The sequence below is a fragment of the Hyperolius riggenbachi genome, chromosome 1, assembly GCF_040937935.1.
Source record: "Hyperolius riggenbachi isolate aHypRig1 chromosome 1, aHypRig1.pri, whole genome shotgun sequence".
Lineage (NCBI taxonomy): Eukaryota > Metazoa > Chordata > Amphibia > Anura > Hyperoliidae > Hyperolius > Hyperolius riggenbachi.
In genome coordinates, this window is record NC_090646.1 from 309,556,072 (window position 1) to 309,574,047 (window position 17,976).

The 17,976-nt window shown below is 45.1% G+C and overlaps 1 protein-coding gene across 9 annotated transcripts in view; it reads right to left on the reverse strand.

The window, feature by feature from the left end:
- ADGRL3 (adhesion G protein-coupled receptor L3) overlaps nucleotides 1-17,976 on the reverse strand; it is a 2,975,920-nt gene that overhangs the window by 810,071 nt on the left and 2,147,873 nt on the right. For all 9 annotated transcript variants that reach the window (XM_068233819.1, XM_068233821.1, XM_068233820.1 and 6 more), the window contains one exon: nucleotides 11,668-11,888. In XM_068233819.1, coding sequence (XP_068089920.1) covers nucleotides 11,668-11,888 — 221 coding nt within the window. The remainder of the gene's footprint in view (nucleotides 1-11,667; nucleotides 11,889-17,976) is intronic.

Here is a 17,976-nt window from a genome sequence, read left to right on the forward strand (position 1 = left end):
AGCTGGTAGCAACCGCTGCACCAGCTATGCTCCAAGAACAGAGATCAGAACGACTTCCTATCGACCACCGCTGGGACAGGACAATCGCAACAGACAAACAAAACAGATAAACAATCCTAACTGCACTAGGGAAATCTGCCTAGCACAGTTTCCAGGAATTACTCTAAGCTGATCTTCAAACAGAGAGTAAGGCTGACACCCCACCAGGAGTGTTACATAGGACGAAATCCTTATGACCAGCCAAGCATTGTGGGAAAGACATAGTACTTATAGTACACGCCTCCAATGAATGTGGCCAGGCAATTTGCATGACAACGTATGCAAATTCCTCTGCAAGCACAAGCTGCAAAACTGACAGAAGCTCTTCTTTCCAGAGTCCTGCAGCATGCAAACCTACACAATGGTCAAAAGGCTGCCTGCCTGCACAGGCAGCTGAGCAAATCATCACAGTACCCCCCCCCCCCCCCTCCAGGGTCGAATTCCAGACGACCCTCAAAACTGCTATTAGCAACAGACTCAAACTGAAGACTCATTAAGGTCGGGGCAGCCCAACAAGGTCCAATTCCAGAGTCAGTCCACCCGAAACCGACCTCATCGGAAACAGAAGCCACCGAAACATGCCCATCAGTACTACCAGTCTCAGTATAACACCCATCAGGACTGTGAACGCCAGAGAAGAAGCCATCGACACCCTCCAGACAATACCCACCACCTTCCAAGGAGCGTCCGAAAATACCAAACCTGCCACAATACCTGTTCGAAGTGTACCTTACAACACAAAAGCCACCGTTGATCTTATCCAGGGTACCAAGTAAAATTTTTCCCGGAATCTCCCAGAACCTTTTGAAGCTCCACAGAGATCCCAAGAGGGCAGAACAATCACCAGGCTCACATGGAGAATTACCAAGAACCCCCATGGAACCAATGACAATTCCGGATTCAGAGTTACGAGGACACCCATCAAGATCAAGACTTTCAGGGACCACTTCTGAGCATGCAAGCAGGCAGGCCATATCAGAGCATGTCTCCACCGAGGAAGCATCTGAGTACGCTGGTAACCGAGGCACACTTGGGCTTTCTGGATCACAGAGCACACTGGGGTACACCAGCACAGGAGAAACCTCAGGACATGTCGGGGAACTGCCAACCTCAGAGTCCGGCACGACAAGACCAAAACCAGTACCGGACAGAGAATCATCATGAGTGGAGGTCACAGGCACTGGACTTTCAAAAGAAAACTCGGATACAAATTCAGAGATTTCTGTGACAATAATATCATCGTTGACTACATATGACTGAAGCTCCACCAGAGCTGAAAAGGTAGCCAGCAAGGCAGCAATGCCTACGGAAGAGGGCAACACCTCAGAAGGACTTGGGGGGCAGGAGACATCTCCTACAAGTTCTGCACCCTTTGGAAGGAACTCGGAGACCTCCAGAACATCAAACAAAACCTCAGAAACATCATTTTTCACGTTTTCTAAGAAGGATTCTGAACTATCCATGTTACAGGGCAAAACTGGAACTTTATTTTGTGGACAGGGCAGATGTCCCAGGAATGGTTCCACCATAACCTGAGATTGGATCTCATCATCATGAGGGGAATGTACTGGTATATTTACTGGAACACACACTGACTCCCTAACTTCATTCTCACTGTACCTAGAATTCTGTGTGGCAGTCAAACTAGCTTGTAACTCCAAAACTGCAGAAAAACAGGTAAAAATAGCAGCAATACCTAGACGAGCCTCTAGGGGCAGGGCAGGAGATATTGTACAAGGCAATATTGACTCATCCAGAGTACAGGGTGGAGAGTCAGAACTTCCCTCAGAGCAAGAAAGGGGCTCACAAACGTCAGTGTGAAAGGAAAACATGTTTTTATCCATGGTACAGGGCAGGTTCAGAGAAAGCGTCTCTGAATAAGGCAAAGAGGGCTCAGCATCAGATTCGCAAAACCGAAGCGCTGTCTCACTCTTAGATTCGGATAACAATGTCGAATCCGAGGAATCAGAACGCAAAACCTGTGAATCAAAATTCACTTTAGGTTGTGAAACTGACGCGTCTATAGCGCAAACCTCCGCGATCTGCGGAGCAGACTGCAAGGCATCTAGAAGCCGAAACGCTGGAGCAACTGTCCCCAGGCAACGGGCCCTTACAGGTGTGAACAGGGTGAGACAGAGACTCATTTGCAGAAGAAATGGCGACATCAACAGGATAAACTTTATTAGGCATAATAATTTTACTTTTGACGCTGCATAGTCGAGAAATTTTCCCCATAGCAGGGTCACAGACGGAAGATCTCAAAGATCTGTTTCTAAATGACAAAGGATCCCACACATCCTTGAGGAAACCGGCAGACTCATGCCGATCACAATCTGCAGGAACATCCGAGAAACAGGCATCAGATCGCACAGATTAAAACTGCACACTGTCAGGAGCGAATCCTTCAGGATTCGCACAGGAATCAACCACAGCGGCACACTCATTCATTTCAGATTGCACAAAGTCAAGACTCACATGCTTTACCCCAGAAAGGCAGGAACAATCATCCGACAACGATGTCTCTTTATTGGAATCAATTGGTTGGTGTGTGTGCAACTCATCCAAAATCGTTTGCCATACATAGATCACCAGATCCACATCATCCTTGTCACATTCATCGGAATCAATCAGAAGGTACATAGAATCGAGACAAGCATTCAAGACATCTTCGCTTTTTGCGATGTAAAAATCGCAAAAGGCTTGCCAATCAAAATCGAATTCTTCCAGCAAGGCCCCAATATCCCAGGAAGCAAATGGGGGTTCAAACAGGCCAGTATCCAAATAATCTCCATAGGGGTGGAGTTCAGGAACAAGAACAGATTTTTTAACTGCTTTAATGTAGTGTGCGATCCTACCTATAGCAGGATCCACATAAGCTTTGGATTGGGGCAAAAAACCTGGAAACTGATCAGCAGATGCATTATAAACATCATTATCATACTGCATGGTTTTGCCCATTTCAGACTTGACAGAAATAACCTCTTTATTTGTGGTTGCTATTGGCAACGGATCATTCCGCTGTGAAGCCTTCCTAGATCTTTTACGTTTAGACTTAGAGGCTTTGGATGGCTGCTTTATGGATGAAAGAGTAGATGGAACAGCTGATTGAGCTGCTGACAACAAGTCGTTAAGGGGGTATGGTAATTGAGGTAATCTCAGACAATTGTGAATTAAAAAGGCCATGAATTCCAGGGGTCTTTGACTCAGGGTGGTATGATCTAACACATCATAAGCCCACATTGACATTTCGCCCCCCAACAGAATGTAGACCATTTGGGGGGCCCAGGTAGACACTGGGGTGCATTGGAATTCAGGGTTCGCTAACAGTTTCGTACACTCAGACAAAAATTCGTCTGCTGATTAAGGTTCAAGTTTTTTAAATCTCTTAAAGGTACAAGAGCCATATTCGACAAAATCGTACAAATCGGAAATTCCGTCTACACTGGGGTTTTGGGTTGGGCTGGTCATACTGTAACGATTGTGGAACTTTCTCCGTGATCAGCGCACAACGCGTGCGCTGACACGGCGGAAATCCTCCACAAGCGTGTAATTGCAGGCACCCAGCAAAAGGTGCTACGCACCTGTAGAGGGAAATTCCTGTCGGCAGATGGCACTGGGGAGTGCAGAGGAACCAATCCTCTGTACCTCCACAAATGCCAGACAGGAATTGTACGAAGCGCAGAACGCAATCGCAAGAGAGGCGATTGCGAATGAGAACGAGCAAAGGGACAGGTTGTATGTGTGTGCGCCAATCCAGTCGCCACCCCGCGACCGCGCACACACAACAGCAGATATGAAATAGGAACGCGATCGCGAGAGGTGCGATCGCCAGACGTGACACAAAGCAGATCAGGACAGAATACGAGGTTAGCAAAGGCACAGCAAATAATACAATGAGGAGATACGGAAAATAACAAACGCTAGCTAACCACGAACACCGCACTCATTCGCAACAGTGCATGCGGTTATGCGCGGTCTCCACGTGATAAGCACAATAGAGACAAGCACGCCTAACTAACCATTAACAGACAAACATGAAACAGAGGACGCGAGCGCTTGCTTAACGGTTACCTCACCGAGCCTCCAGCAAGCGTAGCAGACAAGACAGACACACGAAAACAGGGACAAGCGAGAGATAGGATCCACAGCACTAGCGAAAAGTGGCTAGCGCGATCCAGGTACAGAGTAGCAGAACAGAAGGATCCACAGCACTAGCGAAAAGTGGCTAGTGCGATCCCAGGAGACAGAACAGAAGGATCCACAGCGCTAGCGAAAAGTGGCTAGCGCGATCCCAGGAGACAGAACAGAAGGATCCACAGCGCTAGCGAAAAGTGGCTAGTGCGATCCAGAGAGGCAGAACAGAAGAGATAGCTGGTAGCAACCGCTGCACCAGCTATGCTCCAAGAACAGAGATCAGAACGACTTTCTATCGACCACCGCTGGGACAGGACAATCGCAACAGACAAACAAAACAGATAAACAATCCTAACTGCACTAGGGAAATCTGCCTAGCACAGTTTCCAGGAATTACTCTAAGCTGATCTTCAAACAGAGAGTAAGGCTGACACCCCACCAGGAGTGTTACAAAGGACGAAATCCTTATGACCAGCAAAGCATTGTGGGAAAGACATAGTACTTATAGTACACGCCTCCAATGAATGTGGCCAGGCAATTTGCATGACAACGTATGCAAATTTCTCTGCAAGCACAAGCTGCAAAACTGACCGAAGCTCTTCTTTCCAGAGTCCTGCAGCATGCAAACCTACACAATGGTCAAAAGGCTGCCTGCCTGCACAGGCAGCTGAGCAAATCATCACAGTCTCCTATACCTGCATCTTTAATATCGGGTACATAATTAGCTGTTTGTTGATTCCGAAGGGCTTTTGCTAATAGTTGGCTGCTTTTATTGCCATATTCGTAATACTGTCTGTTGCAACGTGTTGCTGCGTGGCGGGCTTTAAAAAAAAGAAGTGACCGGAGCTTCTCACGTTCCTTTGCTAATGCTTGCTGGGTGCTTACAGATGATACTCCTCTATGGATTACTTCTAGCCTATGAATCTCTTGCATAGAGGCTTCAATGGCCAGATCGCATTCCTTTTTGAGTCGTGAGCCTTCTGCAATCAGAATTCCACGTATCACACTCTTGTGTGCGGCCCAAACTGTTATTGGGGAGATATCCTCAGTGGCATTGGTTTCAAAATAGTTAAATAATGCTTTTGATACTCAGTCTGCTACATTTTCATCCCCCAGTAATGAGGCATTAAGTCTCCAAGAATAATGACTAAGTCTCTTTTCCAAGATTAAAAGTTTTATCACCACCGGGGACTGATCAGACAAGACGTCTGATGTTATCTCGGCTTTAGAGACCTGTGACAATAAGTTATGGGAGACAAATATGTAGTCAATCCTGGTATGTGACCCATGGGGGTATGAATAAAAGGTGTGATCCTGGCAGGTTGGATTTAATAGTCGCCAAGTATCTATTAATTGCCTTGCCTGTAATGATTTTTTACATTTTAAAGCAATTCGATAAGGGAGAACTGATCTCCCCGACGATGTATCCAGTGATGGTTCCAGTGCCACATTCATATCTCCCCCCAAAACTATACCCAGCAAAAAGGTCTAGTTCAGTTAAAAAGTGATCCAAATACTTTTGTTGTCCTGTATTAGGTGCATAAAAGGTACCCAAGGTTATCATATTGTTATTCAAACGACCTTTAATAAACAGAAAACGTCCTCCCAGATCGGCATATTGCTGAACCTAAGACATACATACCTGCCTGGAAAGCAATATGGCAACTCCTTTTGTCCTAGTGTTTGGGGAGTTACTTAAAAAGTTATGTGGGTAGTTTCTACTGTTCATACCGGGATGTTTTGTTCCTTTGAAATTAGTTTCCTGTAGGAATGCTATTTGCGCTCTTCCCCTGTGGAGTTTCCTCAAGAGAGAGGATCTTTTTTCTGGGATATTCAGACCCCTGACATTGAGCGTTTGTATTTTAAGTGACGCCATATACAATCTGCCTACCCATGTCTTCAGAGCCACCCGCATCCCCCTTCACAGCCCAACTAAAAGAGAGAAAAGAGAGAAAAAGGAATGAATATAAATAGAAACAAAAAGAATAACGTTAGAGCCAATGCTCCAGTTTCCACCATCACATGGTATACCCTAGTGGAAGTGCCACCTAGAGAAAACCAGTCCTCTCCCTCAGAAAAAGGAAGAGAAAAATTTGATAATACTGGTTTCTCCAGGGACAGGGAGGAGAAAGGTGAGCGATCTTTACCTACATACCCGCTCCTCCCGGCCGCATGGTCAAGTATATATACATAGTAGGCTCTACTAATACCCCCTACGTGCACAGCAGAAGAAAATGTGCAGAGAGGAGAGGGAGGGAGGGACAGGGGGGAGGGAAGAAGGGCCAATGCCCCCTGCCCCCTGACCCCCCCAGCCCCGCACCAATCCCCTCATCCCCCCCCCCCCCCCCCCCCAGAGCAAGTCGGCGCTCCCAACAACCAATAATGCTCAGAAATAAGAGCATCAAAAGAGATGAAAGAAAAAATTCAATAAAAATAAAAAAAAGAGGAAAGGGGCCGGATGGGGGGGGGGGGGGGGGGGTGGAGGTGCGGGCCCCAGCGCCCTCACCCCACCCACTATACTTTGATTACATAAGCTCCCTCCGTTGGTTGCGAGTCAAGCAGACAACCAAGGGAGTCAAATGAAAATGAGACCCTTCCACTCTCGCAAACAATGTTTCTGAAAATGAAACCGGATGATCCTCTATAACCGGCACCGGATGATCCTCTATAACCGTTCCATTTTGCGGTTTCTATGAGTCACTTTAAAATCTCCCCGATACTCCAACATCAATTAATAAGACAGTCCTTTTGCAGAAAATAAAGTATTATATTGCATCTTCTGGATTGCCCTCATTAACATCTGCCTAGGTTGACACTCAGGATAATCCAATTTCTGCAGATGAACTGAAAACAGTTTTAAATAGTACCCCGGTAGGAAAAGCTCCTGGTCCGGATGGACTATTACTAGACTACTATAAACAATACTGGAGTACATTATTCCCCCATATGTTAAAAGCATTTAATTCTATCTCAGACACAAATTCGCCTACCGTTTTCCCCACTGACATGCTTCTCTCTCATATCACAGTAATTCCCAAACAGGATAAAGACCCCTCAGTATGTTCTAGTTATCGCCCAATTTCCCTTCTGAATATAGACTTAAAATTGTATGCAAAGGTATTAGCAACTCGTCTCTCACCGCTAATGTCCAAATTAATACACTATGATCAAGTGGGTTTTATATCAACAAGAGAGGCCAGGGATGGTACTATTAGAACCCTTAATGCGGTCCAGTGGGCTCGGTCGAAGGCCTCATCGAAGATGCTACTATCGACGGATGCAGAGAAGGCCTTCGACCGGGTCCACTGGGACTTCATCCGTTGTACTCTTGCGCATGTTGGTTTTCCTCAGAGAATGTTGGCATATATTATGGCCCTATATGCGGCCCCTACTGGGATGGTTAAGGTCAACGAAGAACTCTGTGCCCTGTTTAGGATCCTGAATGGAACCAGGCAGGGGTGCCCGCTCTCTCCCCTTATATTCACACTATCCCTGGAAGCTCTCTTGTGCACTATTAGACAAAATCAATATATTCAGGGGCTCAGGCTAGCATCATCAGAGCACAAAATAGCAGCATATGCTAATGACTTTTTGTTCTTTGTGACAAATCCTATTATTTCTATTCCTAATCTTTTTAAAGAGTTAACCTACTATGGTCAATTGTCGAACTTTAAAATAAATTATAATAAATCTGAAGCCCTAGATGTTGGCCTGAGCCCTGGTGAGAAATCTAGCTTAGAATCTTCTTTCCCTTTTAAATGGGCATCCCGAGCGATAACCTATCTGGGCACAAAAATCCCGAGCAACTTGGCTGATATTTTTCAGCTTAATTATGCCCCCTTATTGTCCCAGATTATAAAAGATAGAGAGTTAATATAATCAAGATGAGCGTACTTCCTAGATTTGTATATGTTTTTCAAACACTACCTATAAGATTTCCCCTTTCTTACTTTGTGGAGATTCGTCAAGCTTTTCAAAAGTTTATCTGGAATAGCAAGCCTCTTCGTCACAAGTTTGCCTTGATGACGCTTCCAAAGAATGGGGGGGGGGGGGGAATGGCCGTCCTGAACCTACGGCAATATTATGCCGCTGCTTCTCTCATCAGGGTTGTAGACTGGAGCCGACATAGGCACTATCAACAGTGGGTGGGAATAGAATCAGATATGGTCGGCCTGAATCTGGAACACTTACCATGGACGGGTGTCTCTCCAATGTCTATAGGAAAAGATAACCTTTTAATAAGCCACACACTATCAATTTTTCGCGAAATACAGAGTTTCCTCTGAATTATCTCCGCGGCTTTGCACAGTATTTGCACAGTTGGCGAAAGCTGTTATTTCCCACAATGCAATGAGGTTCACAGACAGCAAACTGTCAGGTCTGGAAGCACGGACACAGGGACACAGAAGGTCACATGGACACAGGGGTTTTATTATATACTAGTAGACCCAAGCCCGTTTAAAAATGGGCTCTAGGTCTTTTTTTTACCACCGCCGCCAGTCACTGCGCATGTGCGCGCACCTGCCGTGCACGCCCGCCGTGCGCACGCAACCTGTACACCCACCCACCTTGCTCCCTGGTCCCTCCAGCTGTCTGTTACTGCGCACATGCGCAGTAACAAAATAACAGGGACACAGGGATGCTGCATAACTGCTGGACGCAGCGACACAGGATCATTATTATATAGGACTAGTAGACCCAAGCCCATTTAAAAACAGGCTCTAGGTCTGTTTTTGACAGCGCGCGCACCCGTCCGCCTGGCTCACTGGCCCCATCCTCATGTCCCAACGGCTGTCTGGGTCCGTGCTGCGCACATGCACAGTAGCAAAAAGCACGGACCCAGCAACACAGAGACAGTGTACTCAGGGACACTTGTCTCTTATTAGGTAGGACTAGTGGACCTAACCCTGTTACAGCAACGGGCTCTAGGCCACCCTCGCAACCCCCCTCCCCTACCGGCCGTCACCGCTGCCGGCCGAATGTCACCGCACACGCCCCCTTGCCCTGTCGTCCTCCTGCTCTAAAGTCCGCCCGTGTGCCGGGAGCAGGAGGAGAACGCAGTGACATAGGGGTTTTATTAGGTAGGATGATGATTACAGTCCTTTTTCCATGGCCTGTTCTCTTTCATTGAGAGAAAGATGATTTGACTGAAGAGCAAAATAACCTGTCCTCTTCTATTTCTTGCCTTCAAAATGACAATAGCACACAACAGAAAAAAGACAACCTATGATCCTTTCAGGGTTAAGCAGATAATTATTTTATGATTAATGAGGGGTTAATCAGCATCTTGAGAGACACAAAGTTTAAATTAGTGAGGGTATGGTAGTCAAAGATCCTGCTGGTGCTTGAGTTTCCCTCGGTTGATGAAGCTACTTTCGCAAACTGATACAGTTGACTTATGCTGGGAATACACCATACAATTTTCTGTTAAGGTGCGTACACATGCACTACTAAATGCAACGATGGGTCCGCCGGACCCTCCCGCTGGGCAGTCTTTAGCTGACAGTATGCGGGTGTGGATCGTTCAGAAACAGCCTTATTAGTCCGCCGACAGCGCGTACACACGCACATACTGTCGGCTAAAGACCACCCAGCAGCAGGGTCCGGCGGACCCGTTGTTGCATTTAGTAGTGCGTGTGTATGCACCTATAGATTTTCTGTTAGAATGCATAATTAAAAAATTATTTTCCGTAGAGACTGGTCATTATCTCATTATCTCTGGTCATCTCCTGCTGAGTAGAACAATGCCTAATTGCTAGGTAGATAGATGGTTAGATAGATCATTTCAAACATGTTGGAATTTATCTATCTGGCAGGTAAATCTTACAGAGATTCTTACAGAAAATTGTATGGTGTATTCCCAGCATAAAGGTGGCCATACACTGGTCGATTTGCCATCAGATCGACCAACAGATAGATCCCTCTCTGATCGAATCTGATCAGAGAGGGATCGTATGGCTGCCTTTACTGCAAACAGATTGTGAATCGATTTCAGCATGAAATCGATTCACCATTTGTGAAGCTGCCGCTGCTGCCGCTGCCCTCGGGCCCCCGCATACATTACCTGATCCAGCTGGCGCGAGTCCCCCGGTCTCCACTGTCTTCTTCTCCGCTCAGCGGAGCCCAGCGCGGAGAAGAAGCAGCGGTGACAGCGGGGACTCGCGCCGGCCGGATCAGGTAGTGTATTTCCACTAGCGTCGGTCGTCGGACATTCGAACGCCGCTATCGACGCACTCCCGACCTGCCGGCGATCGAGCGAAATCTTTTGCACGGACAGGAATGACAGGAATCAACAAGAACGATCGATTTCGGATGGAAATCGATAGTTCGGTCAACGTTTGCGCAACAATTTCACAGCCGATTCAATCACAGTGATCGAATCGGCTGTATATCGGCGGGAAAATCAGTAAGTGTATGGGCCCCTTAACTACTTCCAGAGCCAGTACTGACACCCAAGGTTTTTTGACTGTGTACCACCATTTTTGTCCATGAAGAGTTGGTCTGGGTACTTGTGCTTGGCTACTTAAGTACAGATTGTCAAGATAGCACATGGATTCAGTGAAGATAAAAGCAATGGAAAGTGAGAATCTGTTAGGGTTGTTTAGGAGGCTTTGCTTAGGAGACAGGGTTAGAGGATGGGGTAGGGAAAAAAGATTAACGCTAGGTTCAAGACGAGGTTGACGTTAGGGGAGAAGCTAGAGTTAAAGTGGATCCGAGATAAACTTTTACTCCTTGCATAATTGTGTTCCTTACATATAGTTTATAGGGCATTCCTCAAGCCAAATACTTGTTTTGTTTTGTTTTAATACCCTAATTTCATATAAACTAAACAAGCCACACCCACAGCTTCTCCAGAGTGCCTTGGCGCTTGCAAGGGATTGTGGGATTTCAGTCTGGGCAGGTGAAAAAGGTGTTACTAGCTATAGATTTCAGAGGCAGAGTTTTCACAATCTGAGAGCTGCAGTGCAGATACAGATCAGTTGCCTGCGTAATGGAGGAGATAAGAGTGGAGTTTTCACAGAATATGCAGATTAGCATGCCTAGATACAGATAAGCTTGCCTGTGTGTGATTGTGTAATAGTGACAAGCAGAAAACATGTCTGCTCCCATTGTATCACAGGAAAAAATATTAATATACTGTTGAAGCTGTTTGAAGATAGATTTGCTGTGTAAACTATCTAAACTTTAGATAAGATATATAGACAAGTCACTTGTTCTATTTAGTTTTTCATCTCGGATCCGCTTTAAGGAAAGGTTCAGGCAGCAGGAAGTTCTTAACATTAGGAAAGGAAGATTTACTAGAGTTTATTACCTCTAGCTACAATAAAACATTATCACACACTGTAAACCGCATTTTGGCATTATACAGGAAAGAGCACAGAAGAAATTATAGGCCACTAAGATATAATATCAGAAACAAAATAACATCTTTTCTGCATTTAGACAAACTACAAATTAATAAAAAAAAATTGTATATCTTTATTAAACACTTACACTTTATCTGTTCCATAACTTTTATAGTCTACAGCTGCAGATACAGAGACAATAAGTGCAGGCATCCCATATCCCATCAAATAGAAATATTTTCTTTTTGAATTTTCACTTTCAAAGACTTCAACCAGCATGATGTATAGCTGAACTCCTTCAAGGAACATCCAAGTGAAAGCCGCCAAGAAGAAAAAATGCAGAAGAGCAGCAAAAACAGCACATACAATCTAAATGAAGAAAAGACAGAAGACTGTTAGTAAGTCCTCGGCCACCTATGATAACATTCTGAGAGCTTGTTCCCACTACAAAACAAAAATGTGCACAGAACAATGTGCAGCGTTTATGCTCTTTCAATTTGCAACCAATTTAAAGCTACCTACTCTCTCTCAAATACAATTTTTTTTAGGTTTCTACCGGTGAGACACATCATGATGGCGCAATTTTTCGAGCAAATAACTTTGGAGTTGCATAGGCTTTCAGTTATCTATCAAGAACTTATTTTAGATACTACTAATAGAGTGCATTGGGCATATGAACAATGGGTAGCGGATGTGCCTTGATTGGAGGAGGGGGAATGGACTAACTTCTTAGATGATGTTAAGGATTATCTTATCTCATGTAAAGACAGGTTTATGAACTTAAAATTCACTTATAGGATTTATTACACCCCGCAAAGTTTGTCACATATGTATCCAAGAAGGTTGGACACCTCTCAGAGGTGCATTTCTGCTATAGGGAATTATTGGCATATGGTCTGGGCCTGCTCCCATATTCAGGTATACTCGACTCAGGTTGTTGAAGTCCTTTTCAATATTGTTTGACACTCCACTTATTTTGAAACTTCTTTTGTTCGCACTAACAGGGGAATCTAGCTCTTCCAGACATGAAATAGTCCTGCTGAATATTCTGTATTTCTTTGCTAAAAAGGTTATTGTACTGGATTGGGTGTCTTCAGTGTCTCCCACTGAGGCTGGTTGGGTGAAACTTGTTCATTCTAATGTTGCTATGTATAAACTGACGTGTATGCAAAGACAATGCCTTGCCAAGTTTGACAGAGTTTAGTCTCCCCAGCTTGATTGTTTAAAGAATCAGGGGGATACTTATGATGCTTGAAACTCTTATGTTTTATCTGATGGCATGTAATTGAGATTATTATTATGCTGGGGACTGGAGTTATGGAGCGGGAGTGTACTGGAGTCAGACCCAGGGGGTGGGTATGGTAGGAGTGGGGGGATGGGGTTTGGTGTGGGAAGGGATGATTTTTTGTATATGTCATGTCTATTTTGTTAAAAGCAATAAAACATATCTAAAAAAAAAAATAGGTAAATTAGGGGCTGTTTATGAATATTTTTTTTACACATTTTCCTGAGGAAGATAGTCTCTTCATCCCAGTATGATTGTATGAAACGGCATCTCCAGATGCAATGCATGAGGTCAGCAATGCATCAGTCAAATTACATTTTCGGCATGCATTTACATAATGTGGATTCTTATACTGGATATTAAATGCATATTTGGCATTAAACATGGGCAATAGATGAGATTCCCTCTATTTTTCTTTTGTATAATCCTACGTATAGTATTAGTTACTTCAACCAAATTTCCCCCTATCTGCTATGTTCGTTAAGTGAGCTTTAAAAACTGACCTGTGTTGGGTGCACATGAGATAGTGGATGGCAGGTATTGAGAATTGCTCTTGAAGTTCTTTGAACGTGTACCACCTATGTTCTTCTAAATTAAAACCTGCATTTCTTTACATTGCACTGTATGGTGGGCTGTAGGCTGGGCTTAGAGACATCTACTTTCTACGTATCCTGCAGCTGTGTTGCTGGGACTAGTTAGTCTCATGGTTAGATAGTAATGGTATGGCTGCGATGAACTATACATGACGAACTATACAGGCTAGTTTCAACATAGCTTCTCCTTTGATGAACACTTGACACTTGTCCTGAATATCTCATTATGCCTATGAAGGAGTATATATCATGCTATTACCTAATCAATATCCCTTTTGCTTGCTCACATATATAAACATATAGAGAAATAGAACATAGATATTGATACATTCATATAATCATTATGCTTAGTTCAGTAACAGCAAGGCATACTTAAAGAGGAACTGTCGTGAAAATCTTAAAATTTAAAACACAGAAGTTCATTTCTTCTAGAGTAAAATGAGCTATAAATTACTTTTCTCCTTTGTTGCTGTCACTTACAGTGAGTATTAAAAATCTGACATTAGAGGCGCATGTGCGGAGCGTCATGGGACAGACGTAATCTCTCTGTCCTCCGCACTTGAGCAGCGAGGAGCATCTAATTTAGGCTGGATACCTGAACTCGCCAGACCTATAAACAGTCTTCCCTGCTTTGTGATATGCCCGGGAGCAGGCAGAACAAAAAAGACAAATCTGCAAAAAAACTCGCTGGACAAGCCCTCTAGAAAGTCTAAGGCCCGGGAGGCACTGAAAGCCAAGATGGCGGAGGAGGAAGCCATGAGAAGTGCGTCATCCACTCCGGAACGACAAACTCCCCACAGCCCAGTCTTAAGCCAAGCCTCTGAGACATCGCCAGCATCCCACTCCTCGCTGGAACGTATGGTGGAGGAGATAAAAAGAGTTTTCCGTGCAGAATTGAGAGAAGCTGTTAAAGACTTCACGCAACAACTTCATGACATTGGCACTAGGGTTGGGGACCTGGAGCGGCAGACGGACTCCATTAGTGATACCCTCACTACAGATAAAATCAGGATGGATGAACAAACCACTAAACTAGAGGCAATGGAATACAAGCTAGAAGACATGGAAAATCGCCATAGGAGAGCCGATATTTGCATACGGGGCCCCCGGAATCGGTTGAGGACCTCAAACCAACAGCTCTTAACCTTTTTAGTGCCCTCCTGCCTCAAATAGATCAATCCAACCTACGCATCGTCAAAATTCATCAAGCCCTGACTAGGCCTAGAAATCCGGAGCTCCCAAGAGACGTTGTACTCAAACTTCAATATGAAGAGGTTCGGGACATGCTACTAGAGGCCTCCAGAAACCTAAACGGCCCTTCCAGGTGTCCCAGTGTCAGTTAAGCTATTTGCCGACCTGGCCCCCACAACTATTCTATGCCGGAGAGCAATGAGACCGATCACAGCATCCCTTATCAAGGCATCGATCCGGTATAAGTGGGGATTCCCATTCTCCCTCTCCTTCTAGCACAATGGCCAGGCCTACACCTCGCGCTCTCCTGAAGAGGCAAGGCGTCAACTTGAACAAGCTGGCATCCCACTTGAGCCGATGACCCTTCCTCCGCTACCTCAGAGATCGCCTGGGCCCTCTAGAATTTCGAATGAGGTTGCTCGCCGCCGATTGTCCCAGCCAGATGTATCCACGCAGCCATCTTAGAGCTACAGGGCGAATTAAGTGATTCACTGGAAGCGACCGGGCATCCTTGATAGCTGAAGGTTTCGGTCCAGAGGTCGTTTGAGAGAACGGTATGTTGGTTGGACCTAATGCCCGACTCAGGTATAAACTTTTCACCCCACAATCTTGGAGCTATTATGTGTCATAGAATTGGTTTAACTGTGACCCCCAAGAAACCTGCTTCAGGCCTACGTAAGAGGGGCTCCCCTTTTCTAAACTTAAACCAATTCACCTTCTACACTACCCTGTACCTTACTATGGACTATTTAGATGTTAGAGGTCCGCGACCTGGCATCACTCCCACTTAAAACTTTCTATGGGATTATGTCCCGCTGGAAGCATAGCTACGAACTTAGGGGAAATGGATGTTCAAACCACTACCTAAAGGCACTTTCAGTGTTAGGCTATATCAGCCCTTCTTAACATACTGAATTGAACTTGTTGTTGACCAGCTCGGTGGGGGGGATCAGGAGGAGCGGGGAGAGCGCCGTTAAATTATCCCGGCGCCTCCGGGCTCCTCTTGTCCTCCCCACACACCAACAATCTTCTCCTGCCCTTATTAGACCCACACAAGAGGACCATGTTTTAAACAGATTCATTTATCTTAAATATTGCACAGTGTTATCGTCTAACTGGTTAACGGTACACAATGTTGATGTTGATTAGATGGATGCCTTAAATTAATGGCTGTAAATGGCGGATAATCTGCCCAGCAATCCTCCGTGTTTACTGTTTTGTGTATGCCCCTCGCTGCTTGAGTTAGCTCATGTTGTCCTCTTTAGATGAGCCACTCTGCAAGTCGGTTAATATGGCTGACAGTGTACCTTGTCTACCAGAGGTTGATTACCTCTTTAGGAGGTTTGTATACTCCTATGCCTCAGTTATTTGTTTTGTAATGTTAATGTTCCACAACTACTCTATGATCTGGTTGCACAGGAGACCCACCCCCTAAACATCTTATTATCCTGTATCAATGTTCTTAGAAGCGTCTTGCCTAATCATTTGAAATGACTTCTTTTACTATAATTTCTCACAATGCTAAAGGCCTTAATTCACCAACTAAAAGAAGAAAGACCTTCCTTGACTATGCCAAATGTACTCCTGATATTATCTGCAGTCAGGAAACCCACTTTACTAAAACATCTGCTCCCAAATATTTCCACAAAAATTTCCACCGCTACTTTGTCTCTTCTGCAACCAAAAAGCATAGAGGAGTTATCACTCTAATACATAATTCGCTACCTTTAAGAATAGATAAGACCATAGAAGATGAAGAGGGCAGGTTTCACATAATAATAGGATCCATTCAAGACACCCCAATCTGTCTCACAAATCTATATGCCCCACCTGAAGCCCCACTCCCTGCAATTAAACTAGTCCTATCCCACATCTCCAAAACTGACAACACACAGATATTGTGGGTGGGCGATTTTAATATAGCCCCGAACCCCTCAGTTGATAGGTCTGGGGCTGCCCTTACATCAAGACAGTGTATGCTGACATGCCAGCTTACCTCACTACTACTCTCCCACAGATTAATTGATACCTGGCGAGAGCATAACCCGCAAAATAAAAGCTATACATTTTACTCGGCAGCTCATAAAACGTATTCTCGCATAGACTTAATTTTATTTTCATCAGACCTTATACAGAATTTATTATACTCTAGACACAAAGTCTCAGCATGGTCCGACCATGATATTCTTGGTACAACGGCAAAATCGCTATCTACTCCTCAAGTGCGTTCATCCTGGAGACTAAATGAAAGTCTTTTAACTAATTGTGAGAATCTGCTCAGCTGCCTGTGCAGACAGGCAGCGTTTTGATCACTGTTCACGTCTGCATTCTGCAGGTCTCTTTAAGAGAGACATTTTGTCAGTTCTGCAGCTTGCTGCTGAGGAATTTGCATACATTCGTTATGCAAATCCCCTACCTGCCTCCTGTGATGACTGGCAGTATAAAGGTTGGGATTACCCACAGTCCTTTGCTGGTCATTCCTTCAGGGTTTGTAGTACACACTCCTAGAAAGTGTCAGCAATGCTCTTGGTTTGAAGATCAGCTTAGAGTAATTCCTGGAAACTGTGCTAGGCAGATTCCTTAAGTGCAGTAAGGATTGTTTATCTGTTTGTTTGTTCTGTTGCTGTTGTCCTGTCCCAGCGGTGGTCGACAGGAAATGGTTCTGATCTCTGTTCTTGGAGTATAGCTGGTGCAGCGGTTGCTACCAGCTATCTCTTCTGTTCTGTCTCCTGGGATCACGCTAGCCACTTTTCGCTAGCGCTGTGGATTCTTCTGTTCTGTCTCCTGGGATCGCGCTAGCCACTTTTCGCTAGTGCTGTGGATCCTTCTGTTCTGCTACTCTGTACCTGGATCGCACTCGCTTCTCGCTAGTGCTGTGGATCCTATCTCTCGCTTGTCCCTGTTTTCGTGTGTCTGTCTTGTCTGCTACGACCGCTTGCTGGAGGCTCGATGAGGTAACCGTTAAGCAAGCGTTCGCGTCCTCTGTTTCATGTTTGCCTGTCGATGGTTAGTTAGGCGTGCTTGTCTCTATTGTGCTTATCACGTGGAGACCGCGCATAACCGCGTGCACTGTTGCGAATGAGTGCGGTGTTCGCGGTTAGCTAGCGTTTGTTGTTTTCCGTATCTCCTCATTGTATTATTTGCTGTGCCTTTGCTACTCTCGTGCTCCGCCTTGCTGTAACCTTGTGTCACGTCTGGCGATCGCACCTCTCGCGATCGCGTTCCTGCTTCTTATCTGCTGTGGTGTGTGCACAGTCGGGGGTTGGCGACTAATTTTATGCACACACACACAATCTGTCTCTGTGCTCACTCTCAATCGCTTCTCTTTCTTCCCTTCGTACAATTCCTGTCTGGCGTGTGTGGTAGGGCAGAGGAGCTGTTCCTCTGC